Raw genomic sequence first — 22216 nt, 5'->3', positions numbered from 1 at the left:
ACCTGAGCCGAAGTTGGATGCTTAACCAACTGAGCCACCCAGATGCCCCCCCTCTTTTTTTTTTTTGACTCAAGATTGTTTACTATGTGAGGTTAGGATACATCAAAACCAGTCTTGCATTTTCATTGATCTTTTGTTCCCATCTGTAAATTTTTCCTTAGTGTTGATGTTTAGGAAGATAAATGATGGGCCGGGTGGTATATTTCTGATATGCATTAATACTTTGCTCTGTGGGGAGATAGTACCAGTTTGCACTGCTGGTCGAATTGTATGAGAATATGAGGTTTTCTACTTTTTATAGGTATGCTTACTGAGAGAAGTGAATGGAAAAAGGAGAAGTTGAGCTCTTTTCTTGAAATTGATATGTGTGACTAATCTTTAACACCCATAAGCAAATATTAAGGGTGATTTGGCTTAAAAGGATAACATTTTTTCATAGTATGTGCAGAGTACTTTGTACACCTTTAGGGACACTACAAAAGAATACAAGATAATCTGATACGTGAAGATATGTAGCAGTTGCCACAAAAGTAAGGCATGCAGTTCAAGAATAATGTAAAAAACTGTGGAGGGTGTGAGAAAGAACAACTTACTTTAAAAACCATTTCTAAGTGGGTTTTTTTCAATGTTTATTTTGAGAGAGCAGGTGTGAGTGGGGGAGGGGCAGAGCAAAGGAGAGAGAATTCCAGGCAGGCTCAGCCCTGTCAGCCCAGAGCCTGATGTGGGCCTCTGATTCATGAACCTCAGGAACCAAACTGTGAGATCATGACCCGAGTCAAAATCAAGAGTTGGTGCTCAACCAATTGAGCCACTTAGGCACCCGTCTAAGTGGGTTTTTATGATTGATCTTGTTTTATTTTGATAGAATATATATTTCCACAGGTGTACTAACTCAAAAATGTCTGTTTGCTCTTGTGCAGTTCTTGTGAGGGATTTTAGAACAAGCGTCAGACATACAGCTCAGTTGTAACCGTGTGGCTTCTGCCCCCTCACGACACTCCTCTGTTTGAACAGCCACTGGTAACCTCTGTAGAGCTTTCCCTGCGTACATAGCCTGTGTTCCGTATTACACCTATACTCTTAACGTGAGCTAGCTCAACAGCAAAAATGGCCATACTTCATATTACCTACTTCTTTGCTAAACTCTGAACCAAACTCATCCAGAAAGAAATCTTTTGCCCAAACACCACCTTTTTAAAAAGTTTCCAATTCTTTACAAGATAATGGCATGCAGTGGGTTTTAATTTTAAATGCTTCCTCCTTTCTTAGGTAAAGGTGAAGTCAATATTAAATTTTCTAAGACCACATCATAAAAGTAGATTCTTTCTTTCCATTAGGAACAGTGTTTTAATTGGGTCTTTTCATATCAAGGATGATAAGTCCTGGATTTGATGACAAATTTTTAATTTTAGATATACTAAGAATAGCAGTAACTTTTATAATTTATGTTGTAAGTCATGTGAAATTGCCATAAAGACAGAGCCTGAGTGGGGCGCCTGGGTGGCGCAGTCGGTTAAGCGTCCGACTTCAGCCAGGTCACGATCTCGCAGTCCGTGAGTTCGAGCCCCGCGTCAGGCTCTGGGCTGATGGCTCCGAGCCTGGAGCCTGTTTCCGATTCTGTGTCTCCCTCTCTCTCTGCCCCTCCCCCGTTCATGCTCTGTCTCTCTCTGTCCAAAAATAAATAAAAAACGTTGAAAAAAAAAAAAAAATTAAGACAGAGCCTGAGAGTCCTTGTAAATGGAATCCTAGGCTGCTATAGACAGTACATATATAACTGAGAAATACAGTGTTTCATTTTATAAGTAACATAACATTTTATAAGTAACATTTTATAAGTAACATACTAATTATATTTGAAGCAAATGATTAACAGCTTTCTTTGCTGCCTTAGAATTTGAGATCTGTGGTATGATTTGGAAAATAATCTGGGAAAGTTTGAGTTCATGTTGTCTTGTTCTCAAAAACTTTTCCATATTCTAGCTAGAGGAATTGTGAATCATGCTGTTTAGTTCGGTGTTTACTGCGCTTTCTTTTCCCAACTACTGCATCTCATCCCACACAAGCATTGATTGAGATCTACCTTGAAAGGGGAAAAAAAACAAAAAACAAAAAAACAGGCTGAGGAATGTATTTTCTTGTAAACAAACAAAAAAAAAAAAAGATGGGTTACCATGACCTTTCAACTGTTATTATGCCTTCCAGTCAACCGATAAACTCAGTGAAAAAGGTCTTAAACAGCGAAGAAATTAACAGTCACTTAATTAGAAGTTTAGAGATAGGAAGATTCAGGTTTAGTTGAGTTCATTCAATGATGTCATTCATCTAAGGATTCACCAGTCTCCTGTTGGCTTCTTGTTCTTGTACTTACAGCCTCATGACTACAAGCAGCTCCAAACCCCACTGCTCACAACACAGGAGGGAAAAAAGAGGGAGGCGTTCTTCTTATTGGGAAAATCTCTCTCAGAAGCTGACATACTTTATACTTTTTCTTGTTGGTTAAACTGGGTTATGTGCCCACTCAAAAAGCATTAGCAAAGAGGAAAGAGTTCTTCAAGGCTGAGAACATTCACTCCCCGGACAAAATAGAGTTCAGCTAGCTAGCAAGAAGCAATCGCTCTGGATTGGCAAACAAAAGCGCCACACATTCCTTAATGTGCTTATGATGGCAGTCTGTGGGATGCCTTGGTACCTGCTGCATAGCTTCCTTTGTGTCTGTGTTCACTCGTGAATTACTGCTAGTCTAGTCCTGGTCAATACAGATACTCGAAATTTATAGGTAAGGCACAAGTAAAATAATTATAGGTGATTTATAAGGTAACTTCAAATAAATGATTAAAAGTATGAAGAGAGAAAGTGAAAACTGCCCATCAATTGCACAGAATACAAGCTTTGAAGTATGATTACCTCTAAAACCAAAAAAAATAACTTTGTAAATTAGATTAATATTAATGTTTTATTACTAGGTGAAGATGGCGCTCCGAACATCAGGACATCTCTTACTGGGAGTAGTTCGAATCTATCACAGAAAAGCCAAATATCTCCTTGCAGACTGTAATGAAGCATTCATTAAGATAAAGATGGCTTTTCGGCCAGGTATTGTTGACTTTTTTTTTTTTTTTAACCTTGGATTTTCTCATGCAGTATGAAAAATTGCAAAACCTATATTCTAGTTCCATTTGTTTTGTTCTAATATTAATACAGGGGAACCTTTCAAAAACAGGGCTAGGCTTGGAGAGGCAGTGGTTCAAGGGAAGAAACCCACTTCAGTCGTACATATGGAATTATGGCAGTCACCCCTTTTTAAATGCCTTTTCATTATCTTACATAGAACTGAGTCAGAATTGAAACGTTGAAAGCTGATTGTTACATGAATTTTTTAAATGTAACTTAAGAAAATCTTAGGATTTAAAATTTTTTTCCCAAATAAATGTTTAGCATATTCTTAAAATTCACTTTTAACTTGAGACTTTTATTAAACATTCTTTATAGTGTTATGTTGTTTTAGGTAGTGATTGGCTCTAAAACTGGATTCTAGCAACCAAATTTCCATCTGCATAGATAATAATTATGATATTTATCTGACTTCATATGTCATTTTATGATTTTTAAAACAATGATGGAATTTTATTCTAATTAAAATAATGAAGAGATGCCTTATATGGTAGTTTTTACCGATTTTTACTACTTCAGTTTATTTTAACATATGAACAGTGAAATTTTTGAGATCTAAGATTTTATTTAAAAGCAAAATGTTTAGGTAGAGGCTATGGTACTTGAATGATCTCTAACATGCAGATAATTGCATTTTGCTTAAGTAACCATGCTTTTTTATTTTTTCTTATTTAAAGCAATGCGTTTTTAGCATACACTGAAGAATATAAGGAAAATCAAAATAATGTAATCCCACTTACCCTAAAATAACCAACTCCTCTTGATATTTAGGGTGTTCCTTTCCAGTCATTCCCCTTCTTCATAAATGTCATGTTTATGAAGAAAACTGTTATTAATGTTGATTTGTCAGGTCCTTTTCAAGACTTACCACCTTAATGCATTATTAGTGCTTTGACTTTTTTTGGAAAGCAAGTAATTTGGCTTATGAGTATAGAAAAACAAAAGTACTTGAGCTTTGGTGGTACTTTGCATACATTATCAATCTTTCGGGACTATAACCTTAGGAGATTATACTGACTTTACCTTCCTCTGATCCCTAGATAACCTGTGATATAACCAGGCCTTCAAGCTTACCATTTCCTTTCCAGGTGTTGTTGACCTACCTGAAGAAAATCGAGAAGCTGCTTACAATGCTATTACCTTACCTGAAGAATTTCATGACTTTGATCAGCCACTGCCTGACTTAGAGTATGTCTCTCCCTCTTTTAATTGTTGACTTGGTCTACGAATAACGTTATTGGTTTCCAAATGTATAGTTTTCCATGGAATGTTTTTTTTTTAATATTTACTTTCAAGAGATAGACACACACAATGCAAGGGGGGGAGGTGCAGAGAAAGGGGGTTACAGAATCGGAAGCAGGCTCCAGGCTCTGAGCTGTCAGTGCAGAGCCCAACGCGGGGCTCGAACCCACCAACAGTGAGATCATGACCTGAGCTGAAGTTGGATGCTCAACCGACTGAGCCACCCAAGCGCCCCTTCCTTGGAATGTTTTGACACCAAATTAACATGAGGCTCAAATGTATAAGCTTTCAATTAGGATAATGTATAAATATGAAACATATAACCTAGAATTGTTTCTTCTGTAAGAAAACTGTACAGATGTCAACTTTAACAAAGCTAAGATAGAATTCACATGTGCTTAGGCCAAAGCTTGTGTAAACAGTTTCCCAGGTTTGTGCTTTACATAAGGATATTAGTAAACATGAACTATTGGTTCATGACTTTTCTCTGGAGGTATATATTAAAGTCATCTATAGTTATTCTCTTTGCCAAGCTAACTTAAAGAGCAAGAAAGGGTCACTGTCACAACATCCAATTGAGAAAGTTGTACAGAGATGACCATTCTAGCATAATACTGTAGTATATTTCTCTTTTCTCAAGTCCTCAAAATTGAGCTGTTACCATGACAGGGAATGTGCCTATAACTTTCCATGTGATTTAGTAGCACAAGTGACAACCAGAAAACTCTTACACTACGCCCATTTTTTTTTTTTTTGACAAATTTTTCTGCTTTGTAAAATGATCTATGACTCCTAATTCTGATTTATTTTTTGTGTGTGTGTGAAATAATGCTAGGTGCTATCTAGCTCCTTTCCCGTTTTCTTTTTCCTCTTAAACTTCCATTTTTAAAAAATTTTTATCATGGAAATTTAACAGCCAAAAATTAGATTAGTATAATGAACCCCATGCACTGTTGTTTAATTTGAATATATTGCCAGTTTTATTTCATATGTATTTCCCCAATTCAACCTCCAACCCACACTGGATTATTTTAAAGAATATAGATCTTCCTTTCTCTGTAAATACTTCAGTATGTATCTCTTTTGAGGTAAGGAATTTTCTTTTTTTTTTTTTTTTAATTTTTTTTTAACATTTAATTTTGAGAGAGAGAGAGAGCAAACACAAATTGGGAAGAGGCAGAGAGGGAGGGAGACACAGAATCTGAAGCAGGCTCCAGGCTCTGAGCTGTCAGCACAGAGCCCAACGCGGGGCTCGAACCCATAAGCCGTGAGATCATGACCTGAGCCAAAGTCAGACACTTAACCGACTGAGCCACCCTGGCGCCCCAGGAATTTTCTAAATATATCCATAACAACATCCCATCTTAAAAATACAATATTTCTTTAACGTGCTATCCAGTCAGCATTCAAATGTCTCCCGTTGACACATAGGCCTTTTTCCCCCCAGTTTAAGTTAGGGTCTGTACACATTCTGTAAGCTGCATTTGGTTGGTGGTATGTTTCGGAAGTCTCTCGTGTTTTTGTTGGCATTTGCTAAAAAAAAAACAAAACAAAACAAAAAACAAAAAAAAACCGGATGTTTTGTTTTGAAGCATTTACATTCTGAATTTTCCTGATATTCTACATTGTTTAATGTTACATGTTTTTTATTTAATATTTTTTAAATAATAGAGATTATTTGTTAGAAGAAGAAAGTCTCAGAAAAGCTGGGTAGCTTCAGTGTTCATAACACCTGTAAGTTTCACAACCCTGATGAAAACTCATGCCTGTCTAGACCATGCACTTCTAAGTTTTTCCTCTGTATACTCTATTACCTTATGTAGTGATTTCAGCATATTCTATTTTGCCTGCCGGTCACTTATGATTTTTAAATAAGCATACAAAATAAATTCCAAATCACTGTTAAAATTCTTAAATTGTAGGGGTGCCTGGGTGGCTCAGTCAGTTAAGCATCCCATCTTTAGCTCAGGTCATTCACGATTTCACAGTTCATGGATTCGAGCCCCGCATCGGGCTTTGTGCTGACAGCTCAGAGCCTGGAGCCTGCTTCGGATTCCGTGTCTCCCTCTCTCTCTGCCCCTCCCCCACTCATGCTCTGTCTCTCTCCATCTCTCAAAAATGAATAAACGTTAAAAAAAAAAAAACTGAAAAAGATTCTTTAATTGTATTTAGTATTCTATATTAAGACTTATAAACCATGATAACTTGTGTGCATGTTTTTTCCTTATAGAGAGAATTAGGATATATATATATATATATATATGTGTTACAGTAAGTCTTGAGACTAAAACGTATTTGAAATTCTTTTAGTGACATAGATGTGGCCCAGCAGTTCAGCCTGAACCAGAGTAGAGTGGAAGAAATAACCATGAGAGAAGAAGTTGGGAACATCAGTATTCTACAAGAAAATGATTTTGGTAATAGAGAAACAGATCACTAGACACTAGCTAATGTTAGAATTATGTTGTTGCACTACTAGCAACTTGAAAAAGAAAACCCAGACATATGTTACATTTATGATGACAGAAAAACAAAATTTTATCTCCTGTATTTTCATCAAAAAAAGAATTTGCTTTCCTACCAGTATATGAACCGTCATTTCCATTTATGCACCAAACTTGATTTTGTCTACTCCTGTCCCCCATACACAGTGATAGAACCTATGTATGGATCTGTGTGAAAAGTTTGAATATTGAAGTAATACATTTAAACTAATCACTTTGGAACAATTTCATTATGTACCTACTATTCTTTTTGAATAGTGTTTAAAACAAGTTAGGGGAAGTATTTTCTTGATGAAAACACATTGTAACAAAATCTGAGTATTTATGCGACCTAACCTACATACATACTTAAATTTACCTGATATATTTAAGATGATGTAAATATGGATCCTACTTTTGAATTTGCTAGTCATGCCCCAGAATCAGTTTATGAAATATAAATGCTAAAGGTTTAAAGTTTAAACTAGATGTTTTAATACTCAAGTAAGACTTCCATAAGTAGATGTGGCATCACAATTATCATAAATCGTTAGGTGCTTTCTTTTATAACAGTGATGTTTGTAACTTTGTTTACCTTATCACTAAAATTTGTTCAGGCGACTTTGGAATGGATGATCGTGAGATAATGAGAGAAGGCAGCGCTTTTGAGGATGACGACATGTTAGTGAGCACTAGCGCCTCTAACCTCCTGTTAGAGCCTGAACAGAGCACCAGCAATCTGAATGAGAAAATTAACCATTTAGAATATGAAGACCAATATAAGGATGACAATTTTGGAGAAGGAAATGATGGTGGTATATTAGGTAGGTCACAACAAGGTGGTTATTTTATAACATTTCTTTGTTCAGTTGTGGTGTTTTAGAGCAGTCACTAATTTTATGCCTTAAGTAGCTCTTTTGGTACAGATGTGTGTATTGTGACCATTTGATTTCATTGAAGTTCTCTGGAACTATCCTAAAAATATGATGTACCTGATTTTCTTAAAGGTGCTTGTCTCAGAGTGTTAAGGTTTACTAGTTCTTAAAACTTCTCTGTTTGTGTTTGATATCTGTATTAAGTAAATATATTTTAAATAGAGATATGAACCAGAAAATCTAAATTAAGAATGAGAAATATTTTTGTATATGGTTTTATACTTTTGTATGCTACCTTGAAGAGAAACAGATGGAAGTTGAAGTTTTTTAATTTGGTTGATTTTCATGTAATTGTATTTCCTAGTGATTAGCTATTCTTTTAGCATTTCTTTTTCAAGTTATAACTAAATTACATTCCCTATTTCAGATGACAAACTTATAAGTAATAATGATGGTGGTATCTTTGACGATCCCCCTGCCCTGTCTGAGGCAGGTGTGATGTTGCCAGAACAGCCTGCACATGATGATATGGATGAGGATGATAACGTATCAAGTAAGCATTTCCTGTTCAGTGACCTGGACATGATTATATGGTAGCTAGAAAGGCATTTAATGTAGACGACCATAAACTAAAAGTTCCAGCTTTTAATGAATTGTAAATCTTCTTAAAAACAGTGCTTAGTTTGGGGCGCCTGGGTGGCGCAGTCGGTTAAGCGTCCGACTTCAGCCAGGTCACGATCTCGCGGTCCGTGAGTTCGAGCCCCGCGTCAGGCTCTGGGCTGATGGCTCGGAGCCTGGAGCCTGTTTCCGATTCTGTGTCTCCCTCTCTCTCTGCCCCTCCCCCGTTCAGGCTCTGTCTCTCTCTGTCCCAAAAATAAATTAAAAACGTTGAAAAAAAAAAATTAAAAAAACAGTGCTTAGTTCTTATTCTCTTTCATGTTTAACTCTGTCCCTCCCCTTTTGTGGCCAGTAGGGTTCACGTCTGGAGCAACTCCTTCATAACTAGAAAAGTGTTGGTTATTGTTACCAGTGGGTTTCTTTCAGTTTCTCAAGGGGATTTTGTCCTGCCATTTGTAGGAGATGTATTACATACCCAAGGCTTTTGTGACCAAATTTCTGTTTTTATAGTGGGTGGGCCTGATAGTCCTGATTCGGTGGATCCTGTTGAACCAATGCCAACTATGACTGATCAGACAACACTTGTTCCAAATGAGGAAGAAGCCTTTGCTTTGGAACCTATTGATATCACTGGTGAGCAAACAGACTTTTTCGACATACAAAATTTAGAATATAAGGTCCTGGTTCTGGCTGCTCTTCTCTAATCTGCTACTCTTGTTTTAGATAACTAAGCTTCTTTCTTTTTGTCAGGTATCTATTATAGAATCTTCAGTTATAATCCAGATATCTTACAGAATATCTGTACAGGTCGCTCTGAAATATAGAGAACACGTTTTTTGCTAACATGTATCTTAGTCTTTGGGGGTTCCCAAAAAAGATCACAGGTAACAATTAGAAAACATTACAAGGCATTTTACAAGATTGATTACCTTCCAAAGTTCTTCTAGGTTCTGTAGAGTTGGGCTACAATCTGGGAAAAGCTAAGCATATTCTTTTTTTATTTTTTTATTTTTTTATTTTTTATTTTATTTTTATATTTTATAAATATTTTATATTTTTTTATTTTTTTATTTTTATTTTTTTAACTGGAAATGTGGTTCTAAAATAAGCACTTTTAGTGCTTATTAAGAAACAAAGCCAAACATACTGGGGTGCTGTTTCTCAATAAAAAGGGCAATTTAAGATAGGTAAATTAGATGTGAAACTAAAATTTCTAGATGGTTTATGGGTACTTTGGGGTGAATACTTGAAATTAGTTACACTATAATTCAGGATACAGCTATCACTTTTAAATAGAACAAGATAAACTTTTTTTCTACCTAAAACTAGAATTTGATCACCAAAAATTGCCTTGGGCTTCTGGTATATAAAGAGTGCTTGGTAGACATCTATTTAGAAACTGAAAATAGAACAAAAAACAATTCTTTATCCCATGGAACTTAAGTACTAGTTAGGGGAGCATGAGTAAGTACAATATGTACTGTATTAGTGACCGATTTTGTAGAGAGCTATAAATAAGGCAAAATAGGTACACCGCACTGGTTAAAATAGGATAATCAGAGGGCGCTTGAGTGGTTCAGTTGAGCGTCCAACTTCGGCTCAGGTCGTAATCTTGCAGTTGGTGAGTTTGAGCCCACATCAGGCTCGTTACCGTCAGCCTGTCAGCACAGAACCCACTTGGGATCCTCTGTCCCCCTCACTCTGCCCCTCCCCCCTGACTTGCACTCTCTAAAAAAATAGTAAAAAAAATAATAATCAGGATTTGCAGTCTGTTTTAAGAACTTCAACTTTCAGAGACGGGAACTCAGTAGCTGGAGAATAAGTGTTGTACAGGGGCTGTCACTGTATAACATCTTTTTGAATCTTGAATTTTGAACTCCCTGAATGTTTTATACATAAAAATCAGTGGAGGTATAACATTTCTGACAGGATGTGATGTTGAGGAATTTGTAGCTTAAGAAATTGAGAGAATGCTGCCTACTTTGCTGAGTTTTTGGTAAGGATTATGAGTGAGTGTACAGGCAGGATGGAGAGTAGAGCTCCAGGTCCATCTGGGTGTGGGCTTTTGTTTTACTTCATCAGTCTGCTTGTACAAGTGCCATATGTGAATTGTAACTTCTCCACTAAAAATCATAATAATTGCAACCATTTACAGAAGACTAAGTATTTTACAACTCCTATAAGTGGTAGGCATTATTTCAAGTGAGAAAATAAAGGGATAAGCAAGGTGAAGTTAACTTTTCTAAGTGGTCACTTGGGTTAAATAATAAATTACAAAACCCAGTTCTTGAGCCCAGATCTGAATCAAGTATGATAGGGTCCTTTTTACACTGTAAACCTACATGGGAAAAATATATTGGCACTTGAATTATTTTACTCATTTTGTGCCTAAAGTCTATAAATAATTCAGCAAATTTTTATCAAGCACCTATTGTGTATGCCAGTCTCTATTCTACATGGTACTGCAGAAACATCAGTTAAAACGGATTCTGCCCTCTTGATGTTTTTCTACCAGGTATATAGAAAAGCAGGGATACAATGAGACCAACTCTGGTGGCTCTTTATTTCATGATGGCCTCACAGGAAAATGACCTTATTTTCTTCTATCATTCCAGTCAAAGAAACAAAAGCCAAGAGGAAGAGGAAGCTGATTGTTGATAGTGTCAAAGAGTTGGATAGTAAGACCATTAGAGCCCAGCTCAGTGATTATTCTGATATTGTCACTACTTTGGATCTGGCACCACCCACCAAGAAATTGATGATGTGGAAAGAAACAGGGGGAGTGGAAAAACTCTTCTCCTTACCTGCTCAGCCTTTATGGAATAACAGACTACTGAAGGTAATAGAGTTTGCAGAATTTTTTTAAGTTAATTTTTAAAACTTTTGAATCATTTCTGATCAAGTATTTTCAACTATATAGCACTTTTTTTTACTTAAATCACAATATACTGAACATAACCTATCTGAAAGATTGTGTTGACACCTGTATTTCTAAAAGATGCAGAAGGAATTTTTTCTGTATGAAAAAGCTGCTGTGGTTTTTAATAATTCTCTCTCCTCAACCTCTGATAAATTACTAATTCTATTACCTTAGCATACACTGTGCTTCAAGCCTACAATCCTTAGATACCGCTTTCAAGCCAAACCATGGCGTGGTTCTCCTTTTCCTGGAATAAAGAATTCTCTGATGGGGCACCTGGGTGGCTCAGTCCACTGAGCGTCCAACACTTGGTTTCCACTCTGGTCACAATTTCATGGTTTGTGGGTTTGAGGCCTGCTTGGGATTCTCTCTCTTTGCCCTTCCCCTGCTTGTGCACTTGCTCACTCTCAAAAAAAAAAAAAAAAAAAAAAAAAACAACAAAACAAATCTCTCTGGCTTTAAATTTATTTAATAAAAATTACTTACATCTCTAGGCTCTTTTCTACTCATTTTAGGTTCCATACTATTCCAAAACAAGGTCCAAAAGTGGAGAATGCTGAGTGAAACAGTACTATTAGACTGTTATTCTAAAGTTGAAATATGCATAGAATTGATTTTACAATAGATGTTACTAGAAAGTATTTCAGAGCAGCAATGCTATTGTAAAATTTATTTATTGGAATCTGAGTGATGGAATTATTTGGAAGAAAGTCTTTAAGGTATTTCTACTCTTTGACTTAGTGATCTCATTATTAGGAAAATTCCTAAGGAAGTAATTCAAAATATGGAAAAAAAGCCGTTTCTGTGAGTATGGTCCATTACAGTGTTTGCAATAGAGCAACAACAAAATAGCAAAAAAATGGTTCAAATGTGGTATGTACACATGTACATATATATCTCCACTCTGGAATATTAAATAGTTATTAAAATTAAAAATGATAGTATTATATGGAAATCTTATTAACTAAGTGAAAAAAAACAGGATGTAAAACCACTTGGTATGTTTCCAGTTAGAGTAAGTGTATGAATATGAAAATAAACTGCAGGGGCGCCTGGGTGGCTCAGTCGGTTGAGCGTCCGACTTCGGCTCAGGTCACCATCTCGCGGTCCGTGAGTTCGAGCCCCGCGTCAGGCTCTGGGCTGATGGCTCAGAGCCTGGAGCCTGCTTCCGATTCTGTGTCTCCCTCTCTCTCTGCCCCTCCCCCATTCATGCTCTGTCTCTCTCTGTCTCAAAAATAAATAAATGTTAAAAAAAATTAAAAAAAAAAAAAATAAACTGCAGGCAAACAAATTTAAAATTTTAGTGTTCTCTCCAGGTTACAGGATAGTGGATAATTTTTCTTTATTGATTTTTCTGAAATTGCTGTACTTATAATTTGTTAACCTGTATTTAAAAATTAAGACGGAATGAAGTGTGGATTTAACATGAAGTAGAAATCATACAACTATATTAAAATGTACTTAATGGAAAATAGAAATGTCAGTGGTGGATTTTAATATGATTTTTATTTTATAATTGAGATTTTTTTTTTCCCTAGCTCTTTACACGCTGTCTTACACCACTAGTACCAGAAGATCTTAGAAAAAGGAGGAAAGGAGGAGAGGCTGATAATTTGGATGAATTCCTCAAAGAATTTGAAAATCCAGAGGTTCCCAGAGAGGACCAGCAGCAGCAGCACCAGCAGCGTGATGTTATCGGTATGTTCTGTTAGAATAGTTCCTTGATGACTTACCTGTATATTGGCAGAGTAGAAGAAATCAGGAACAAAGGGGTATACTCAAATTTTTGGACCTGGAAATACATTCCTTACTATAGCGTTCGATTTCTTTGTTAAATATAAGCTTTCTGGTTTTGGAAAGGTTTAAAGTAGGACTGGCTGAGTAATCTTCTACTAAAAGGATTATCCTGCATTGGGTTGGAGGTGGTGAAACTTGTCCTTTTAAGGCCCTTTTCCACCTTTAAATGTATTGACAAGTTGAGTAATATTTGGGGGGGGGGGGGTGGGGAGAGGTGGTAAAAATTTATTTGGCCTTCTTCATTAGAGAAAAAGTACTCTTAATATATTAATATTAAAAGTAAATTCTCTAAAATATTATTAAAGAGTGTATGATCCACATCTCCTTTTCATATGACCAATTGCAGATGAGCCCATTTTGGAAGAACCAAGCCGCCTCCAGGAGTCCGTGATGGAGACCAGCAGGACAAACTTGGATGACTCAGCCATGCCCCCACCACCTCCCCAGGGAGTGAAGCGAAAAGCAGGACAAATTGACCCAGAGCCTGTGATCCCTGTAAGTAAGCATATCAGTCATTAAGAATTTTAGATCCCGGGGTGCCTGGGTGGCGCAGTCGGTTAAGCGTCCGACTTCAGCCAGGTCACGATCTCGCGGTCCGTGAGTTCGAGCCCCGCGTCAGGCTCTGGGCTGATGGCTCGGAGCCTGGAGCCTGTTTCAGATTCTGTGTCTCCCTCTCTCTCTGCCCCTCCCCCGTTCATGCTCTGTCTCTCTCTGTCCCAAAAATAAATAAAAAACGTTGAAAAAAAAAATTTAAAAAAATAAATAAATAAATAAATAAATAAATAAAAAGAATTTTAGATCCCTAGTAATAAGGTTATCTAAGGAGCTCTTATGAAGTATTAATGGCAGGGAATGGGTCTAGAGAGAAAGAATGGCAACCGAAGATGTGAACACAGTGTGTCCTAAGTGGGAGAAGATACCTGGGAGTTTGAGCCTTTCTGACTCTTCTTGGATAGTTTTGTTTCAGAGGGGCCTAACATGACCATCCTTGGTTAATGTGAAATCCTTGATTCTGAACTTGGGTCCAGTTTATTATTTTTCTTTCTCAGACAATAGTCCAGGTGAATCTGACAATTCTAGATTAAAGATGAAAATCATTATATAGAACCTGTTAAATTCTTTAAGTATCAAATATGTCATGAGTAAAGTGAACACAGGTTGTCACTTTTGTAATTAACACCTAGTTCCAGGTGTCTGACCAGTTTTTTAATAGGTTTTCTTCTCCTTGTAAGCAAGATTGAACAGTTTTTTCCAGTTTGACAGATACAAATGACATACGTATTACTTTACAGTATACAACATAATGATTTGATACTATGGAATCATTTCCCAACACACATACATATATATATTGTCTTACATGATTTTTTTTCTTGTCCTGAGAACTTGTAAGATCACCATACTGTGTATTAGATCTCCAGAACTTACAACTGTAAGTTTATACTGTTGGACCATCTTCTTAACCTCTAGTAACTACTGTTGTACTCTTTTATGAATTAACCTTTTTTTATTCTACCTGTGAGAGCATACAGTATCTGTCTTTCTCTGACTTACTTCAAGTAGCATAATGCCTTTATAGTTCATCCATGTTGTTACAAAAGGCAGGATTTTCTTTCTCGTGGTAAATATTCCATAGTATATGTATCATATCTTCTTTATCCATTAATGGACACGTTGTTTTCATATCTTGGCTGTTATAAATAATGCTGCAGTGAACATGAGGGTGCAGATAACTGTTGAAGGTGGTGATTTCATTTCTGTTGGATAAATACCCAGAAGTGGAAGTGCTGTTCTAATCTTTTAAGGAACCTTCATACAGTTTTCCATAGTGGCTGCACCAACAGTGCACAAGGGTTTCTCTTTTGATGCTAGTCATTCTAACAGTGTGAGGGGATCCTTCATTGTGGTTTTGATTTGCATTTCCTTGCTTCAGAGATGTTGAGCACCATTTCATGGACCTTTTGACCATCTCTAGGGTCTTTGGAAAATGTTTATTCACCTCCTGTGTCCATTTTTGAATCAAACTGGTTTTATTTTTGCTCTTGAATTGTGTGAATTCTTTATTAGGGATATTAACCCCTTATCAGATAAATGATCTGCAAAGATTTTTTTCCATTCTATAGACTGCCTTTTCCTTTTATCCATAGCATCCTTTGCAGAGCTTTTTAGTTTGATGTAGGTCTATTCTTTTATTGTCAAGACCTATTTTTTTTTCTTCAATATATGAAATTTATTGTCAAATTGGTTTCCATACAACACCCAGTGCTCATCCCAAAAGGTGCCCTCCTCAATACCCATCCCCCACCCTCCCTCCCACCCCCCATCAACCCTCAGTTTGTTCTCAGTTTTTAACAGTCTCTTATGCTTTGCTAAGACCTATTTTGAGGAGCTTACCCATCCTGTGTTTTCTCCTAGTAGTTTTGTGGTTTCAGATCTTACATTCAAGTCTTTAATACATTTTGAGTTGATTTGTGTGTGTGGTATAAGATAGGGGTCCAATTTTTCCAGAACCATTATTGAAATAAGATTTCTGCATTGTAGGCTGTATATACACGGGTTGATTCTTGGGCTCTCTATTCTGTTCCAGGTTCCTGTAGTATGAGACCATTTTAGGCTATCTTATTAAATAATCAGAATATACTGGTCATGAAGTAACATCTGGCTACCCTCAAGTTCATGTAGGATAGGAAAACTAAAATAAGTATAAAGGGAGTAAGGTGTAGCGTGAGGCTCCCTAATCCTAAGTTTATAGAATAAATGAATCTGGGCAAAAGGATGATTTTTTATAACCTTAGGCTCTTGGTTCAGCCTCCATCAGGAGGTTTTGGCAGAAGATTCCTCTGCCAATTTTAATGCCAATTTTTAAGAACTAGTTTCCTGTGCCCTCTGATGGTAGAGTTGTCAAGGAGAGCATCTTCCTGTATGAGCTCAGGAATGAGGGTGGAAACAGGTATCAAGAGAGTTACTCTAGTACTACTATCCTGGAGGAACTTGTTTTGTAATGTTCTTCACTGTTTACATTAAGCCTGTGAGAGGAAGGATATTCAAGAGATGGACTCAGAAAGATAGTCTCCTCATTCCTGTAATTTGCTGCCAGTAAGAGCTCCAAGGCAAGCCCATTATTAGTTGTAATAATCTTAAGACAGTTGTATGTAGTAATGGTTGGTAGTACAGGCTATTTAACGTTAAAGCCTTTTTGCGTTGCCTTAGAGTTAGTGGGTGGGTCTGTTTTGTATGGTTTTTCCTAAAATGCTACTAGACAAAGTTCGGGGGGTTTTCTGTTCCTAGTTTTTCTTGTGATTTACAACTTTCTCACATGGACTTTATAGGTATTTGATGCCTAAAAAGTAAGTATAAGAACACAACACTTTTGTTACAATGGGTTAATTTTTTTCTGTACCCTAATGTTAAAGCTCTTTAAGAAGAACAGATCAAGTTTTGGTTTTAAGGAAGTATGGCAATATGACCCAGTATTTCTTTCTACTGTTTCAGCCCCAGCAGGTAGAGCAGGTGGAAATCCCCCCTGTAGAGCTGCCCCCAGAAGAGCCTCCAAATATCTGTCAGTTAATTCCAGAGTTAGAACTTCTACCGGAGAAAGAGAAGGAGAAAGAGAAGGAGAAGGAAGATGATGAGGAAGAGGAGGTAAGGAAATACTGGAAAAGAGATCTGATGAATAAATTCCCATCCCAGATTTAGCAAAAATCTTAAAACAGCTCTCTTTTACTTCTCATATTAGAGCTAAGGTAATTGATGTTGAGCATCACAGTGATGAAAAATGTTCACACATAAACAAAATTTAACCAAATTCTTAATGATCTGGATCATCATTAAGAACATCAAGTTTTATGCTCTGCTATACCTTATTGGCTCCCTTGTGGGCTTTTGAAGGACACACGACTGCCCTCTCACGGATTTCTTAAAGTCTAGGTGGTTTGTACCTGCTTTTATTATCCTGTGGCCAATTCTTACTATTAGTGTCTGCCTCTGGTATGACCTCGCTCTCTGTGGCCTGGAAATCACATAACCATTTTCCATGAGTTTTGTTTTCATTAGATTAGGGTGAGATGTGACTTGGCTAAAAGAAAGATTTGAATGGCTTTATTTTTTTAAAAGAAGAGGTGCTTTGAGAATGGCTTTTCTTGGCTGTTTGGGGTCTTTCTGGACCTTTGAGGCTGTTCTAGGTAACTTAAGATTTATTATTTTGATGCTGTCAGATATTTTAAATTTACAATAAAAATGTTAATAAAATATCTTCCAGGAAGTTTAAATTTCTTCTAAAGACTAAAGGTTATGGATTGGGTATATATTTTCATGAGTATCTGTATTTATAATTTATCATCATCATGCCAACCATAGATTTTATAACCATTTAGTGCTTGAGTACCACCTTTTTTTACAGTCAGGATTTAGCCCCAGAGCTGCTGCTCTTCTGTGCACTAATGTATGCCACATTATCTCGGACTCAGTGTTGAGTCAGTATTTAAAATTCTTGTGCATTTTATTATGTATGAAGCTGTAAACTCCCGGTTCTTGGAAATGGGGTATGTAGTTCCGGCATAGCAGGTCTCAGCAGTCGCCCCATGCCAGCTTCACAGAAGACAGGTCTGCAGGTGACTGGGAGCCAGGCAGCTCAAGTAAAATCAAGTATTAGCCCATTTCTTTTAAAACACTATCCAGACCAGTAGTACTTCCTCATCTGCTAATCTGTATGCTCTTTGGTACTAGTCCGCAAGGAGATGAGCTATATATTCAGTTAAGTGTTTGCTTACAGAAGACTTTCTTCTGTAAGTTAGGCAAGTTCATACTAGACACAGATACTTTCTGTTACTCAATACACAATTTAAATTAGACCTTTAAGGATAACATTTTGCAGAACACTTTTGTCAGCTTTTTTATGTGTCGGGTGGGGTCATTTTCATTCAGGATGAAGATGCTTCTGGAGGTGATCAGGATCAAGAAGAAAGAAGATGGAATAAAAGGACTCAGCAGATGCTTCATGGTCTTCAGGTACGTGTGCCAGTCCAGACTTAGAAAGACTTGAGTGAAAACTTGACATTGCTCCCTCAAAAAGCAACATGCTATAACCAGAAAGTCTACGTTTGTGACACTTTTTCCAGCACTACGTATTCCAATACATATGCCAAGAGTAAGCCTGGGCTCCCTCAGTCCATTAAGTGTCCAGCTCTTGATATCTGCTCAGGTCATAATCACACAGTTTGTGGGGTTGAGCCCTGTGTCATGCTCCACACTGCCTCTCCCCCTTCAAACAAATAAGGCCTTAAAAAGAAAGAGTAAGCCTGAAAAGCATCCAGGTGAACAATTTGCAGTGGTTATGCTGCGAAGGTAAACTGTGGTGGTGGCTTATGGAATTCCTCTGTGTGTCTGCTACTTTTTAGGGATCATTGAATGTATTTGTTGGATCATTATTTGAGCATCTATGAAATACCAGGCATGTTGCCTAAGGTTTCCCAAAATAGAGTCAAAGGATCGAGAGATTTTTAAAAATAAGCTGAGGGGCGCCTGGGTGGCTCAGTCAAACACCTGACTTTGGCTCAGAGCCTGCTTCGGATTCTGTGTCTCCCTCTGCCCCTCCCCCACTCATTCTCTGTCTCTCTCAAAGACATTAAAAAAATAAGTTGAAATCTTAGGAAGAGTTAGTGCTCAGTTTTACTATCGTATCACATTTGCTTTTCCCCTTTACCTTCACTCACTGTTGAAAAAAGTCCACTCCCCCCAGAATACATAGTATACTCTTCCTAGTATCCAAAATTAGCATCTTTTTAATGTTAGCACTTTATTGGGGCTGTCGGTTCAGTGTCCAACTTCAGCTCAAGTCATGATCTCACAGCTCATAAGTTCCGAGCCCCACCTCAGGCTGTGCTGACAGCTCAGGGCCTGGAGCCTGCTTCCAATTCTGTCTCTCTCTGCCCCTCCCCTGCTCATGCTCTGGCTCTCAAACATTAAAAAAAAAAATAGCACTTTCCTGTGAGATTACTTTAATTTTTCCTTTGTTTTATTTCAGCGAGCTCTTGCTAAAACTGGAGCTGAATCTATCAGTTTGCTTGAGTTATGTCGAAACACAAACAGAAAGCAAGCTGCAGCAAAATTCTACAGTTTTTTGGTTCTTAAAAAGCAACAAGCTATCGAGCTGACACAGGAAGAACCATACAGTGACATCATTGCAACACCTGGACCAAGGTTCCACATTATTTGAGCAGCTAGAAGCATTATAGCTAGTGTTCATTTCACTAGTGTATACAAATTGCCCCCATGTGTAGGGCACACAAAACCCTTTGAGAAAATTTAGGTTTTTGTCTGTACAAAGTCTCTGCCTTTTTCTTCATTTTCCAGTATTTTAAATTTATCAGTTTCATCTTTAAGAGAAACTGCTTATATGGATGTGTTTGTGTTCTGATGGAGAAACAAGCACACCCGAGGACCCAGAAGATCATTTTAACAGTTCAGAACAGTTGTGTGCAATATTGGCGCATGTGATGATGAATAGCAGTTGAAAGTCGGGATTTTTATCTTAGTTCTCCATTATTGCAGTGGAAAGGAAAACATGTCAGGAAAAAAACGCTGGACAGTTTAATTAAGAACTATGGTGTGAGTCTTTGACAGAAAGAAGTTGTCTTTTCCCACTAGTAACACTGGCAATCTTAACACCTATTTTTAGGGATGGTGCCCAAAACAAATTGTCCTCTTGAGATACATTTTAAAGTGTAATTCCCTAATGACCAAGAGGGCGTGTGAAATTGTGCTATATATAAGTAAAACCTTTCAGCTACAAAATGATAGAACTTGGTTTAAAGTGTTCTATTTTGTAAGTCATTCCATTTGAAACTTTTTAATGAACCTGACTATCCTGAAATCTGTTGTTTTAGTGAGGCTCTAAAATGAGCCAAAGTAGACTTTTTAGAGTAGAATAAATATAAAAACATTTTATAACTTTCCAGAAGCTATAAATCAAAGTTTTAAAAAGATGTTTGGATATATTTGAGTATTCAGATCATGAAAATAGAAATTGCTATGCCAACTGAAAGGACAGACTGATGGGAAATTGTACACCTGGTTGACTTAGCCCTTAAGCAGACAATGCTGTTAATAACTAATGGCTTCTCTGATATTTATTACAAGTTTTAGTACTGATCTTTTCCCAATGCTGCACACTCCTATGTTTGGAACTTTATTTTTAATGGCTTTGCAACAGAAATCCTATATCCGGTTTCCTGTAATTTAAGAAAAACATCCAAATAAAGGCTTTATTATTAACAGACCAGATAGCACCAGAAATTATGTGACTATTATGATTCTCAAAATATGTCTTAACTTTTTAGGGCAAAATTACACTGAAAGTTCTAGCTTAAATGTTGGCACTTTTGTGGAAAAAAATCACTTTTCAAACTCAGACTTCAGTGTATACCCAATAATTTTAAATTATGTGAAATGTTTTAAATTAGTGAACTCGTAATTACTGTTTTGATGATTCAGTTTCTTGAGAATGGTAATTGTATAAAATTGCTATTGCAGCTTTATTTTCAATATGTGCCTGTAAACCATGGATTTTTCTCCCTTTGTAAAAAGTCATTGTAGATAATTGAATGTTTGATTATAGAAAGGTCATTAGTTTCTTGTTAACACATTTTGTTAGTCTGGTTTTGTTGCTTATCGGGTTTAATATTGTTCTTGAAAATAGTTGATGCTATGTTATGTATAACTTTTCTAATAAAAGTTGTGTTATAAGCTGTAAATTTTGGAGTATTGTTTTGTTGATGGTGTTCCCCAGGAAAAATGTTAATTATGCCTCATCTTTTGTTTGCCTTCTCTAGAATAATTGTTCATACAGATAGTGAATTTTTCAAGAAGTCTTGGGTTAGGGGCGCCTGGGTGGCGCAGTCGGTTAAGCGTCCGACTTCAGCCAGGTCACGATCTCGCGGTCCGTGAGTTCGAGCCCCGCGTCAGGCTCTGGGCTGATGGCTCGGAGCCTGGAGCCTGTTTCCCATTCTGTGTCTCCCTCTCTCTCTGCCCCTCCCCCGTTCATGCTCTGTCTCTCTCTGTCCTAAAAATAAATAAAAAATGTTGAAAAAAAAAAAAAAAAAAAGAAGTCTTGGGTTAAAAAAACAGAAGGGCCATATGATCTGAAACTTGGGTAGATATATATTAGCATGTAATGAAATTAAAATGAAAGTAACCAATGGCTAGTGCTGAGGAATCTTTGGGGCACAGATATATCCCTGTAACTGCTAAGTACCTGCAAATTATGACGTGCCTATTGGTATATGCCCTTGCAGCCCTAAACAAAGTTAGCCGATGAACTGGAGGTTTCCTGAGCCCATCTGAGAAGGCTACTGAAAGCCTGGGCATTCAGTAATTTGACATGTCCCTACCTGTGCACATTCAGCCTTACCCTGTTCCCAACTGTGAGCTTTAAGAAACTAAGATGGTTTAAGCCTTGCTAAATCTTAAGCATTAAATAGTTTACTGCTGTTTGTAATAGGAAAACCAGTGTTTACTAAGCACCTATTGTACTCAAACCCAAACATTCTTCAATTTGAGGCTCACCACCTATGGTAAAACAGACTAGGGGAAAATTATAACCTAATGTGAAAGTGATGGAGTCTAGAATACAGCATGCCAAAATATCTGGGGATGGTCCAGAAAACGTCCCAGAAAATAAAAATCTTTTGGCCAACATTTAAAAGATGGAAAATAACTTAGATTTAGGGTCCAAGATGGCATCGTAGAAAGATCAGGAACACACCAAATCTATGCCTATTTATAGGACCATTGTTCCTGAAGAAGAGGGTTGGACGACACCTTCACAAGAGAGACCACATACAGAAGCAAGAGGCAGACAGGACAACAAGGGAATCAGATGCTATGAATGGTGATGGGAGGGATAGTACTGAGGGACTGACTGCAGATTCATCTGCCCTGGGGCACAGAAAAGGAGCCGTGGTGGAAAAGAGCAACCAGTATATAAAAGATCCAGCCCTAGAACCCTGCCAAATGGTGGAAGAACTGCTGGAACTCTCTCTAGGTATGAGGGGTTTACATTCCCACTCTACCTTGATTAGGGGCACAGTCCCTGCACCATAGCCAGCCAGTTC

The 22216-nt window shown here is 37.2% G+C and overlaps 1 protein-coding gene across 2 annotated transcripts in view; it reads left to right on the top strand.

Moving 5' to 3' along the window:
* Positions 1-20857, top strand: part of RAD21 (RAD21 cohesin complex component) — a 30995-nt gene extending 10138 nt beyond the window's left edge. For both annotated transcript variants that reach the window (XM_058698887.1, XM_058698888.1), the window contains 12 exons: positions 2964-3093; positions 4260-4359; positions 6724-6830; positions 7514-7720; positions 8199-8324; positions 8900-9022; positions 11005-11228; positions 12848-13007; positions 13453-13601; positions 16599-16748; positions 18030-18113; positions 19129-20857. In XM_058698887.1, the coding sequence (XP_058554870.1) occupies positions 2964-3093; positions 4260-4359; positions 6724-6830; positions 7514-7720; positions 8199-8324; positions 8900-9022; positions 11005-11228; positions 12848-13007; positions 13453-13601; positions 16599-16748; positions 18030-18113; positions 19129-19320 (1752 nt within the window). In that variant the 3' untranslated portion in view covers positions 19321-20857. The remainder of the gene's footprint in view (positions 1-2963; positions 3094-4259; positions 4360-6723; positions 6831-7513; positions 7721-8198; positions 8325-8899; positions 9023-11004; positions 11229-12847; positions 13008-13452; positions 13602-16598; positions 16749-18029; positions 18114-19128) is intronic.
* The last annotated feature ends 1359 nt before the right edge of the window (positions 20858-22216 follow it).

This window comes from Neofelis nebulosa, chromosome 14, assembly GCF_028018385.1.
Source record: "Neofelis nebulosa isolate mNeoNeb1 chromosome 14, mNeoNeb1.pri, whole genome shotgun sequence".
Lineage (NCBI taxonomy): Eukaryota > Metazoa > Chordata > Mammalia > Carnivora > Felidae > Neofelis > Neofelis nebulosa.
This window is presented reverse-complemented; position numbering and strand designations above follow the sequence as displayed.